This window comes from Kogia breviceps, chromosome 10 (assembly GCF_026419965.1).
Source record: "Kogia breviceps isolate mKogBre1 chromosome 10, mKogBre1 haplotype 1, whole genome shotgun sequence".
Classification (NCBI taxonomy): Eukaryota; Metazoa; Chordata; class Mammalia; order Artiodactyla; family Physeteridae; genus Kogia; species Kogia breviceps.
Window position 1 is genome coordinate 8,198,731 of NC_081319.1, and position 13,780 is coordinate 8,212,510.

A 13,780-nucleotide genomic window follows, 5' to 3' on the forward strand; every position below is an offset into this window, starting at 1 on the left:
GCTGCAGATCCTTAGGTATCCTACAAAGAGAATAAATTATTTTTATTATAGGTTGCTGGTATTAACTTTGGATGGAATGTTCTGCTAAAATATCTAAGGCTAATACACAGCTCATTCCAATTTCAACCCATTTTAAAATTTGAGACTGATATTGTATTTATGTTACCAGGGCTTTGGGCCAGTAAATAAAAAACAATCATGATGGAGGAGAGTGCACAAGACAATTCTTTATTATTTTTTCTTCATTGTGATAAAAATATACAAAACATTTATCATTTTAACCATTCATAAATGTACAATTCAGTGGCATTAAGTACATTCACAGTGTTGTGTCACCATCACCACTATTACACCCAAAACTTTTTCATCATCTCCAGCGAAAACTCTGTACCCATTAAATAATAACTCTTCCACTTTCCCCACCATTGCTTGGTAGTCTCTGGTCTACTTTCTGTGTCTATGAATTTGCTTATTCTAGGTACCTCATATAAGTGGAATCATATATTATTTGTCCTTCTTTGTCAGCTTATTGCATTAAGCATAATGTTTTCAAGGTTCCCATGTTGTAGCATATATCAAAATTTCATTACTTTTTATGGCCGAATTCCATTGTATCTATCTACCACATTTTGTTTATCCATTCTTCTGTAATGGGTTATTTTCACCTTTTGGCAGTTGTGTATAATGCTGCTGTGTGTGCATTGGTGTTCATGTATCTGTTCAAGTCTCTGCTTTCCATTTGTTTGGATATGTACCTAGCAATGGAATTTCTGGTTTACATAGTAATTCTTTGTTTACCTTTTCAGAAACCACCAAACTATTTTCCATAGTGGCTGCACTATTTTACATTCCCACCAGCAATGCTTGAGGATTCCAATTTCTCTGTATGTGCGTCAACACTCATTATTTTCCTTTTTTTTTTTTCTTTTAATTGTAGCCATCTTGGTAGATGTGAATTTGTATCTCATTGTGGTTTTTTGATTTGTATTCTTCTAATGACTAATGATGTTGAGCATCTTTTTATATGGTTAGTGGCCATTTGTTTTTCTTCTTCGGAGAAATGTCTGTTCGGGTCTTTTGCCCATTTTTTAATTGGCTTGTTTGTTTTTTGTTGTTGAGTTTTAAGAGTTCTTTAAATATTTTGAATATTAATCCATTATATATATGATTTTCAAATACTTTTCAGCTTTTTTCTGGGTTGTCTTTTTGTTTTCAGGATAGTATCTTTTGATGCATAGGGTGCTTTATTTTGATGAAGAACAGTTTATCAATTTTTTTCTTTTGTTGCTTGTGCTTTTGCTGTTATAGCTATGAAGTTGTTGCAAAATCAGTGTCATGAAGATTTTCCTATGTGTTTTCTCCAAAGAGTTTTATAGTTTTAGCTCTTATGTTTAGGTCTGTGGTTCACTTTGAGTTAATTTTTGTGTACGGTGTAAGTAACAGTCCATCTTCATCTTTTTTGCATGTAGATAATCCAGTTTTCTGAGCACCATTTGTTAAAAAGGCTGTCCTTTCCCTGTTGAATGCTTTTGACATCCTTGTTGAAAATCAATTGACCATGTATGTGAGGGTTTATTTCTGTACTCTGTGTTCTCTTTCATTGGTCTGTATGTCTATCCTTACACCAGTGCTATTCTGTTTTAATTACCGTAGCTTTGTAACAAATTTAAGAGTTGGAAGGTATGAGTCCTCCAACTTTATTCTTCCTTTTCAAGGTTGTTTTGGCCATTTGGTTCCCTTGAGAGTCCATGTGAATGTTACGATGGGTTTTTCTATTTCTGCAAAAAGTGCCATTGGGATTGCATTGATTAGTTGCTTTGTTTAGTTGACATCTTAACAATATTAAGTCTTCCGTTCCATGAACACAGGATGTCTGTCATTCATTTTTGTGTTTTAAAAAATTACTTTCAACGATGTTTTGTAGTTTTCAGCATGCAAGTCTTTCACCTCCTTGGTTAGATTTATTTCTAAGTGTTTTATTCTTTCAGTGCTATTGCGTTCTTTATTTTTGTCCTCAGTTCTCTTGGTGTCATGTAGTAGGTTGCTGCCTGAGTATAAGTATATACTTCATGGTCTTTGTGAACAAGTGAAATTTGTTCACGCGGCTGTTAAAGGACGTTGTCAGAGAGTAGTTGAGCTCCTGAGAAAATCTGGCTGAATATCTCGGATTAAGAGAATATTTTTGTTTATTGGCTGAATCTCTTTTGAAAATGATTGATTGCTTGTAGTCAGGGGTGGTGTATTCTTTGTGTGTGTGCACATGAATATTGCTCTGTCTGGGCTTCAGAGATGAGTGCTGCTGGTAGGTAGCTGCGCGTGAACGCGTGTGTCTGGGAGGGGTGGGGAGTGTGAGAGAGAGGCAGACAGGCTGGCACAGACCGAAAGATTGGGCTTTTTATAGCATCGTACAACCAGTGTAACTTTTGCTGTTTAAACTTCCTCATTAAAGTGCCAATCTAAGTGAACAAGGTATGTGTCCTGTTAAGTAAAACCTTCATCTGTTTTTGTTATGTTTCTTTAGGGAGGTTTAATGTCGGGGCCTCATGTTTTCGGCTTTATTTGGAGTTCCGTCCTGAGATCCATGGGCAGATATGAAGGATAACTGACTTTCATTACCCACAGTTGTTGAATAATATTTGTCTGCAAGAGGGAATTTATCCTGTAGAAGTTTATATAAGACGGGAAGAAGTAAGAGAAGAATATAAATCAGGTGCAAAAATAGAAGGTAGTTGTTTTCTTATTGTGGTACGTGGACCTCTCACTGTTGTGGCCTCTCCCGTTGTGGAGCACAGGCTCCGGACGCGCAGGCTCAGTGGCCACGGCTCACGGGCCCAGCCGCTCCGCGGCATGTGGTATCTTCCCGGACTGGGGCACGAACCCGTGTCCCCTGCATCGGCAGGTGGATTCCCAACCACTGCGCCACCAGGGAAGCCCTGAAAGGTAGTTTTATGTTGAATTTCTGCTCCCTGGTTTGCCGGCTTGATTGCATTCTCCCAGCCAGTTGAGTGATAGAGTTGCCTGGGTTCACTGGGTTTACTGGGTGATTGATTCCTTTCAACCTGGTCCTAGGTGTCTGTTTACAAGAGAGTTTCGTAGAGATCCTGGATGGTCCTCTTAGTTAACTGCTTGTTTCCCTTTCCCAGGTAAACATTAGAGGATACAGTTTTGTTTTGGTAATGAGCAGGCTTAGTGAAAGCCAGACAACATCAGGAGCTTATTTTTAGAAATTATACTCTAGTGTGATGTATGCTGTTCGTGAGTGTAACAAAAGCTTTTAATTATTTCTGGGAAAATCTTGACCATGTGGAGTTGGAAAGGTTTTTGTTTGTTTGTTTGAAGAATCTGTCTTATTCTTTTTCCATAAACTTTATATAACAAAACCTTGACAGTTCTTGTTGGTGTCCTTTGTTAAAGGTCACTTGCCTCCAGAAGTGCATGAGTGATGTGTGAAAGCGCTTCTTCTCTGTGAGCAAACACATGAAAGGGGGCTCTATCCCAGTAGCACGTGTCAGGCATGTCAAGAACTCACTCGGTCCCTGAATCTTAAAGCCAGCACAAGTGACGTCCCAGCAGAGCCCTGAAACACATCGTGAGGGAGGGGTCTGGACACTGAAGAATCCTGCACAGAGATGATTTTCTGCACTCATATTCACAGATATTTGGTCACATCTGCATGTCATATTCCTGCAAACACTGTGTCTGCATTCCCTCAGCTTTCCTGGGCCTTTATCTTTATCTGCAATAAGAGACCTCAGAAAGTGAGAATATGACAAGGGATGTGTAGACATGTGACATGTGTTGGATCAAACAGATATATTGGTTATGTCTGATTCGTTTTTCTCTTCCCCAGTGAATATTAGATTCTATGTAACAGATTTAGAAAAATGGCCAGATGGATTCACTACCATTCAGCAGTCAATGACAAATATTGTGGTTCTCTTACTAATTGAATCTTTAATCCTTTTTTGTCATGTTTCTTACGTTTATCACTATTCTCTGATCTGTGAAATATTCAGGAATTCTTTAGTAATACTGTAAATAAAAGCCTTATTAGAATTATAAGGTTCTCCCTGCTCCTCGTTTTTTTTTTTTTTTTTTTTTTTTTTTTTTTTTTTTTTTTTTGCGGTACGCGGGCCTCTCACTGCTGTGGCCTCTCCCGTTGCGGAGCACAGGCTCCGGACGCGCAGGCTCAGCGGCCATGGCTCACGGGCCCAGCCGCTCTGCGGCACGTGGGATCTTCCCGGACCGGGGCATGAACCCGTGTCCCCTGCATCGGCAGGTGGACTCTCAACCACTGCGCCACCAGGGAAGCCCGCTCCTCGTTTTAAAGAACATTTTATGTTTGAATTAATTTGGAAATACACTGGGTGGACAGTATAACCAGATAGCACCAGTGTAGTGCTAATTCTTACTCTCTGGCTGTCACTAGAGTTTTGGAATCAGTGTTCCATAAACTTCTATTTTACCAAATAGCAATATTAAATGTTGTAGAAATAATAAATATGCAGAGGTGGTAAATTTTAAGGTACTCTTAAATGTTTCTTTTTTTTTCTTTCTTTCTTTCATTTCTTTTTTCCTTTTTAGGACAGGAAGATAATAAAATGAAATTCCCCGATATGCCCTCGGTAACAAACCACTTCCCTCAGTCAAAGCTGGACTCCCCAGGGAAACTGGAGCCTGACAGACCAGATGATTCTTCCAGTTGTACTGATATTCAAGAGGAAGCTCTTTCTTCACCAGAGTCAGATTCATGCAATAGGTAAGAAACTTGCAGTAGTTGATTATTATTATTATTATTATTATTATTTTTTTTTTTTTTTTTTTTTTTTTTTTTTTGCGGTACGCGGGCCTCTCACTGTTGTGGCCCCTCCCGCCGCGGAGCACAGGCTCTGGACACGCAGGCCTAGCGGCCATGGCTCACGGGCTTAGTTGCTCCGCGGCATGTGGGATCTTCCCGGACCAGGGCACGAACCCGTGTCTCCTGCATCGGCAGGCGGATTCTCAACCACTGCGCCACCAGGGAAACCCTGATTATTTTAAATTTCTGTTTTCTCTGCATGCTAAGAGACCAGCAAAAATAACCAGAAAATAGCCTTGAGACCTGGTGCCATTCCTCATCTCCTTCCATTGTCTCTTGCTGGTTTGTAAGGTTCACAAAGGGATCAGGGCAGGATGTGGGGAGTACGTGCAGCAGTTACTGGGGACTTTGTTTTCTGCTCTGTAGGCTTTTTTTTTTGAATTATTTTTAATTTTTACTGGAGTATAGTTGATTTACACTGTTGTGTTTCTGCTGTACAGCAAAGTGAATCTGTTACACATATATCCACTCTTTTTTTAGATTCTTTTCCCATATAGGCCATTATGAGTATTGGGTAGAGTTCTTTGTGCTATACAGTAGGTCCTTATTAGTTATCTATTTTATATATAGTAGTGTGTATATGTCAATCCCAGTCTTCCAACTTTATCCCTTCCCCCTCCCCCTTATCCCATGATAACCATAAGTTTATTTATCTGTAACTCTATTTCTCTTTTGTAGATAAGTTCATTTGTACCCTTTTCTTACATTCCACATATAAGCAATATCATACGGTATTTGTCTTTCTCTGTTTGACTTACTTCACTCAGTATGACAATCTCTCGGCCCATCCATGTTGCTGCAAATGTAGCCTTTATGTAGGTATTTTTCCTAGAGTTCGAAAAGAGAGCATGACTGGCAGTGAAATTTTTATCAAGGGAATGAGTGAAGGAGATAAACGCAGCTATACTAGAAAGTAGAGGTGGACAGAAAGACAAAAGAAAGAAAAATTTAATTGAGCAGATAGAATGGATGGGGCACCTTTTACAATGAGAGATTTGGAGGTGAGTCATTTTTCCAAATTTTTTAAAAGACAATTTAAGAAGATGATGTGTTTTTGAAAGATGACATAGTATTGTGTTATAGTTACCATTCTGTGTTCTCGCGATTCACTTTATATGATAAATGCTACCCAAGTTTCTACCTCATCTTTATAACTTTTTTTTTAGTAGATGCAGCATTCTGTTGGGTTTCTGTACCATAATTAACCGAACTTTTAAATTTCTATTGTATTTCTACATCTTCCCCGGTGTTTTTTATACTTACACACCTAAAGCTGTGGTAGAGCTCTCCCTATAGGAAGTCTTTTTGTTTCTAATGAGTTACTCCCTTAACTTTAGCATAATTTTGACCTTGGTAGGTGGTGTTGTTGCCTTCTGAATGAATTGCACCAATTTTAAATGCTAACAGCAACACGTTTTTAAATCTTTGGTATTTGTTCATTTAAAAATTGTTCACAGTACTCTAGAATGATAGATGTCTAATCTAAAATATCAAATCAAGAAGAAATTTTTTTATAAGAAGAATATACCCAAGGACCCTCTGCTTTCCTAGGGTTCTTGGAAAACAGCTTCAGGTTATTCAGAATCAAGTATTAGGAAGGGAAAATCTTCTCATTTTGCCCCGAACATTTTCAAGATCAGATCGGGATCAGTTTTATCCTGAGTTGGGAAAAGGCAGAACATACGGTAGCCTGAGTTTCTGCAAGACTGTGGCTCTGCTGCACAGTTACTCTGGATCAGGCCATTCCTGTAAGTTCCTTGTTAACCACAAAACTTATCGGAGTACAGGGTAGAAACGGAGGAGAAACAGAGTTCAGGGAAATAAGAGTGAGTTTTTAAGCATAGTCACGAGATGCCCGAATGTTCTGGAATGCCAGGATGAAATGGGACATTTTTACAAATTTGGAGTGGAGGGTGGAATGGAGGAAAATGAAAGGGGACACACATGGCAGCCACATGTATTTTTATCTTGTGGTGAGAGTGTGGGAAACAGGATGAGTTTGTTGGAGGTCTTGGCCTCAGACAGTCTTTTTGGCATCACTGAACTGTGAGAGGGTTATTAAACCATTTAATTTCTTTTAAAGTAGGCTCTTATATTCTTCCACACTTTAATTAGTTATGCATGTATATATGTCTACACACACACACACACACACACACACACACCCAATTAACCCATGACCAGTGGAACTACCTGCTAATTGCAAATTTTTAACAGCTTTATTGAGATATAATTTACGTACCATACAATTCACTCATTTAAGTGACAACTCAGTGGTTTTTACTGTGTTGCCAAAGTTGTACCACCATCACCACAACTTTGGAACATTTTCATCCCCCCAGAAAGAAGCCTCATCCCTATTAGCAGTCACTCCACAGTTCCTCCCAACTCTGCTAGCTCCTGGCAACTGCTGGCCTCGTCTGTCTCTAGTTATTTGCCTGTTCTGGACATTTCATATAAACAGGATCATACAATATGTAACCGGCTTCTTTTACTTAGTGTACTGTCTGCAAGGCTTATCCATTTTGTGTCATGTTTCAGTACTATATTCCGTTTTCTTTCTAAATTATATTCCATTGTATGGATATGCATTTTATTTATTCACTTATTAGTTGATGGACATTTGGGTCATTTCTAATTGTAGTTTTAACAAAGACAAAAATCATCGACTTTGTTTGCACGCTTTGGAAGCTTAGCTTTAGAGACCGAACATGAGGATTTGCGTGGCTTGCCTTGAGAAATCAATCGGTCAGTGTCTGGTACTCATATCTCAAATGTAAAGAAGTGTTACACACATTGTAAATATTAAATATGTTAAACTTTAAAATTTTAATTTAATTAAGTACCCTTTTATACCCTCCTTTTAATTTGCCCTGTCATTTTATCAGTCTAAGGTTTTTTACATTTAAAATGTTGAGTCTGGGGCTTCCCTGGTGGCGCAGTGGTTGAGAGTCCGCCTGCCGATGCAGGGGACACGGGTTCGAGCCCCGGTCCGGGAAGATCCCACATGCCGTGGAGCGGCTGAGCCCGTGAGCCATGGCCGCTGAGCCTGGGCGTCTGGAGCCTGTGCTCCGCAAAGGGAGAGGCCACAGCAGTGAGAGGCCCACGTACCACCAAAAAAAAGAAAAAAAATAAAAAATAAAAAAAAAATAAAATGTTGAGTCTGTTCCTTATGTAAGACCTAGAGACTCAGGCTAAAGGGCGAGTGGGAGTGCAGTGGTCTTCGCTTGGACGCCAGGGGGCAGCCGATCCAGAGCGGACTGTGGAGGAGGAAGTGTGCAGGGGGAGCAGCCGTCGTGCAGCCGGAAAGTACAGGCTTACGTTTGAGTGGCTTCCGGTCAGGAGCTGCTGCGTGATTTGGGAGTCCCTCTTCTGAAGTCTGTTTCCATAGCTATGAAAAGCATGTATAAATATCTTCTATCTCAGATCTACTGGGAAGATGAACTGAGATAATAGATGTGAGAGTCTTTGATAAATATATGAGTATTCTGGTTTTATAAAGACCAAATCAGTTGAATTTTCTTTAGTAATACTGCAAAACTTGGGTCTCTAGGACTGGATGTTTCAGAAATGCTTTCATAGTCCTCTGTTCCTCCATTCTAATTCTTAAGCTGTTACATCATAGAGTAAATCCCGCAGTTTATCTTTTTTTTTTTTTCCTACTTCCCTTCTGAACTTTAGAAAGTGGTGAGCCTGGGCTAATTAGTTCCGTTGAAAATGCATTTGATTCAGCCTCAGCTGGGTGCCCACTAGCTAACTTACTCCTTATTGCATTTCCTACACAGTTTCCTGTGTCTGTTTCCTCACTTTGAATGAACGGCCTTGTCTCCCAGTTCACCAAGGCAGCTAATCTGGCCTGTCTCCAGATCTTCCTTTCCATTTTAAGGTTTCTTGTAATTTCTGACCATGTCTTTCCTGTTCATTGTAAGAGAAAGATACATTTCTTAATACATTTCTAAAGACATATCCTTTCTTAAGGTGAATCCAGCCACCTCCTCGGGGACTTTGCTCCATCACTCACACCTCTTAAGTTTGCTCTCAGGCGACCCTTTTCTTAGCGCTTCCTCTGACCTCTTCTCTTATTCTTCCCACTACGCAGGAAGTCATTTTGGCTTCCTCTCTGAATCCCGTAGCAGTCTGTCTAAATCAAATCTTGCCTCGTATTATAGTTCTGTGACTGTCCTTGTCCTTCCTATTATTATTCATCCAAGTCCTTAAGAATTGAGTCTGTTACTCATTTAAAAAAAAAATCTCCTGCTTTGGGTCACTGCACGACCATTATTGAGTGAAGGGTTTCTTGATTTTCAGGCGTACATTTTCTCTTTCACATTTTAGTTCTCTGAAGTTGTGATAGGTACAGTGATCAGTGGTGTTTCACAGTTGCTGCCAGCCAGGCGGCAGTTGTGACACACTTGCCAGTGTGTGAGTTTCAGTCGAGTTACATGTATTGTTAACATTACACTGGTTTGTCATTTAAAATGTCTTCAACAAAATAATGAGAAAAAAGTTGGGTGGGAAGCAAGTAACAAAATACAGCAGAGGGTGAACGTTTGACGTTACCAAGGTAGTGTTCACTGTTGGATGAGTGACTGCAATTCTGTATTTTCTTGCAAAACAGTCAAGTGGTTTACAAGACCTAAAGATGCCACCAGTATCTGAAGACTTGTTATGTTTTGTTAGTGAACTGTGTGCAAAGGATTGCTTGCTTGTTACATGATCTACTGAAGGCAGGAGAAACGGTCACATCCCTTGGAATAGATGGGAAAAATTTCAGAGTAATAACAGTGAGCCTGATTGATTCCTCCATTGCCAAGACTATCGTTTGGGTGTCAAGGATCAATTGGTCAGACATTTCTTGCTGTCTTTGAACAGAAGCTGCTCATCTTCCAATCACAGGTTATGTGATAGAGAAAAACAAAATTATGAGTTTCGTTTGCAGAATGGGTGTCAGTGCCTTAGATGAAATGCCTGGAGACAGTTGTCAGGTAATTTGGAGAAACGCTTTATCTCCAGTGCTTTCGGTGGTGCAGAGGATGACTTTGTGAGGGAAAAATCAGACGTCGTAGATGTTGAGTCAAAACACGATGAAGAGGAGGGCTCCGGATCTGAATACGTTTTAGGAATGCTTTAACCCATTTATTTCAGCTTTTTAAAAAATATATGTACAACAGTGTTATAAGATAAAAACCTATGTCTACATATGTTTGAAAGAACTCTGGATATGTAAAAATTAAAAATAATGATTCCTCTTACCATTAATGTTGTCTTAGATTTTTGAAATGTAGTATCTGAATATGAATAAGGTCCCTAAGTCACTTCAAGCATAATTTTACTACCTAGTTGGAAACTAACAAAGTCAGTCATAACACTCATAGAGTTGGTGGTAGCCTGGCAGAGGGCTGTCACAAAGTATAGTGATCCATTCATTGGTTAATGCCAGTGCGATTTAGTGACTCTGAAATCTAAATGGTCAAGAGAGATAGGCAGTTGATTAGGGTAGTGAACACCTTAGAAATCAGGACAAGAATTCAAAGTGAAAAGGGATCCATCACAACCAAATGCCTTTAGTGGAATCAAAGCATTTCAGAGATTAGTGTCTTTATTTGTCTGGTCCAACTTTTATTTTCCATAATTCAGACATCACATGGAAGGGAGATGAGACATGACACTCAGTGACTTTGTTCAGATCTTTTCCAACCCTAACATTCTGTAATCCGGTTATTTTTGACAAGTGTAATAGTTGATAAATTACCTGTGTTCTTTTACCAGTTGACCATTGCAGACCGTGAATCAACCTAGAATTATGCTTATTCCTTGTATATTGAAGTGTTCATTTTTTACAGAAATTTTCTCACTTTTTCTTTTTATGATAGTTTTATTGCTTTCACTGTAAAGCCCTAGATTTTCAGAACAACTTTTAATTTAGATATTATGCATGCTTATTGTGAAAAATAGAAAATTGAGGTAAATAAAAAGTAAGAGTCCAGTAAAATTTTATCAGCCAGAAAGAACTTTGTGTTAACACTTTTATATGTACATTCTTCTAAAGACCGCAGTGTGGGTACGTGGATACTTAGAGGAACATTTTTAATACAGAAGGATCATACTATTTTGTAAATTTTTATGCTTTTTTTTTCCTCTTTTAAAGAGACAAGTCATGCTGTTTTAGGTCTAATGTGAGTGAAAATAAATTGTGAGTTGTTTTTTTAATTCATGTAGTCATGCTGTAATACAGATTATAGGTCTTATTGAATGACACTATTGGTTTTCTTTGTGTTAGAGCAGTATTTAAATTTATGTAATATGCCAGATTGACAACTAAGAATAATCTTACTTTAAGATCCAATAGGTATATCTAATCCAAATAATTACTAGGATGAAATTGTTTGTTGCTAATTTGATTCTTAACTCTTAACTAAGTACCTCTTTTAGAGTTTTAATGATTAATGTTACATTGATTCTTTCTTGCCAATTTGAAGACAGATGATAAAAAAATTGGTAAGAATTTCAGATTTTTGTACACCTCCTAGATGACTTCCGGGAGTTCAAGAGACTTGTCCAAATTTCTGTAAATTCACTTATTGTTCTTCTTAAGAAGAGAGGGCTTTTGTTCCCTGAGTTTTGGCAAGCAGAAAAAACTGCATTTTTATTGAGTGCTAAGTTATAAGAAAAGAGGCTTTTGATTATGACCCTAGAGAGGAAGCTTTAATCTTCATGTAGAGATGAATAGTGGTCATGCTATTCTTTGGAAGAACCTTTAGATCATTATTTTAAAAAAACATTTATGCACTTTAATCCTAGGCAATATAAGTTAAAAAGAAACTTTTTATATAACTGGAAAAAGTTGAGTAATGTCATAGATTAGGTAATATTATATCAGTATTCAATTTCCTGATTTTGAAAGTTTTATTATGGTCGTGTAAGTGAATGTACTTGTTCTTAAGAAATGCACGCTGAAGGGTTAAAGGGACATGATGGCTGAAACTTACTCTCAGTGCTTAGAAAAATAACGTGTATGTGTGTGAGTGTGCACACGCACAGAGAAAGAGTGAGGAAGCAAATGTGGCAGAATGTTAGCAATTGGAAAATCTGGGTGAAGGGTCTAAGAGTCATTTTTTTGGTAAGTGTGAAATTGTTAAAATTAAAAAAAAATATTGGAAAGGGTCATTTTCCATAATCAGAGAAGCTTGTTTATACCAAAAGATTTTCTAAAGGAAAGATTTATGGTTACGATTTATTGGCTAAAAAAGCGGTAGCCAGGGATCTCCATGGGATGCTGGGTATAGTTTTCAGTCGCTGAAAGCACATTTATTTCGGTCAGTCTGTTCAGGCCCGACCCAGCACGGTTACCTCCGTTTTGGTGTGTTAGGGAGTGTGGGCTGGTGAAGCAGGGACCTTGATCTCAGTGGGGGTGAAGAGTGTCACAGAGGCGCCTAATTTCGCTGCTCGGCAACCGTAGCCTGCGTGAGGCTTCTTGCAGGTGCCAAGTGCTGGTCGTAAAAGAACCTGGGTCAGATCAGGTGTGAATGAGTACATTTTAACTTTCACACTTCCTGGCCGAAACCGTTACCTCTTCTTTGATGCTAGGTCAGTCGCAGCATCGTTGTGTAGGAATTCCAACACAGACAGGCACAGAACACCAGAAACTTTGACAAAGAGGCCTATTAACTATGGGCCGTGCATTTCATATATGTTGGTACAACTTTTCCTCACTTTCCAGTCATTTTTCCAAGAGCTACCTGTCCAAACTTCTTAAGGGCGAGAGAGCAAAAAACAAAAATATGTGAAGAAATCTTGATTACAATTTGTTGGAAAATTTAAGGAGTAGTTAAATGTCAGCTTTTCTTAAATTCTGAGTCAATCGGAGAATGATGGGGAAACCGTAAGAGAAAGAGTGCCACGTGACACTCATCTGAGGGGAACGGTGGCACCATCGGCCTGTTGATAAGACCACGCTGAGCTTATCGCTTGTTGAAGGGAGTGGGAGACACTACCTCTGTCATCACAGTGGCCTCTCAGCCAGAGGCGCAAAGCTGACTTGTGTGTTGAGATTACCATTTTGGTTCAGTCAGTTCTTTCAGCGCGGGTCTTGGTTAGGATTGGGTAAACCGAATAGTTCAGAACTGATGAGTACAGCAAGATGAGGATTCTGAGGAGAGGCGCTCAAAGGGTCCTTGGGGGTCTGTCCCTTGATGCTTGCTATTGAAACGCTGATGGGTTTTGTAGCAGGGTTTTGGCGTCAACAATATGTGAGGGCGAGGAGTGTTCGGTGTTCTATCACTTAGTCCACAGGCAAGCCCATTTTAGGGAAGTGGAAATGAAAGGTCTAAGGAGTCCCATAAGCAGCTTAGGGCTGTACACGTGGTAGATGGCAGTACCAGGACTTGAGCCGAGGTCTAGTTGACCTCAGAGCCCACGTTTGCCTGACTGATAATGCTTATGGCCAAGCCGGCTCGCTCTTCACATTCTTGAAAGAGTGTAAACTTGCAGTGCTTGAAGTGTTTGGGCTTCCTGAGAAGCAGAGCCCGAGACGAGGATTTGAGTGGAAGTGGTCAATTTAGAAGGTGAAAGAACCACACCGTAGGGAGTGGGGAAGTGCGGCAGGAAAGGGAGGATAGCATTTCATTTCAGCGGCGTATTATCAAACCAGATGTCACTGGGAGCAGCTGGGGTTTATCCCTCCCGGCAACTGGGAGCTGGTTTAAAACACACACCTGAGTTGCCCCACCCAAGGCAAGGGGCAGGGGTGTGTCGTGGGGCTGGGGGCTGCTCCCTGCTGCTTCAGCCTTCCATGCTGGCGACGGAGCCTGTCAGGCAAAGGCGCGTGCGTTTGGAGATCAAGCGCGTCAGGGGGTGAGGGCAGGGGGATAGGGGCAGGCCGCCAGTGCATCTGCCCGGCCACGGTTCCCGCTGAAGACGGGA

General features: G+C 39.9%; 1 protein-coding gene across 3 annotated transcripts in view; it reads left to right on the plus strand.

Annotated features, from left to right (window-relative positions):
• Window positions 1-13,780, plus strand: part of RAD18 (RAD18 E3 ubiquitin protein ligase) — a 110,268-nt gene that overhangs the window by 69,979 nt on the left and 26,509 nt on the right. For all 3 annotated transcript variants that reach the window (XM_067043565.1, XM_059077742.2, XM_059077745.2), the window contains one exon: window positions 4,585-4,759. In XM_067043565.1, the coding sequence (XP_066899666.1) occupies window positions 4,585-4,759 (175 nt within the window). The remainder of the gene's footprint in view (window positions 1-4,584; window positions 4,760-13,780) is intronic.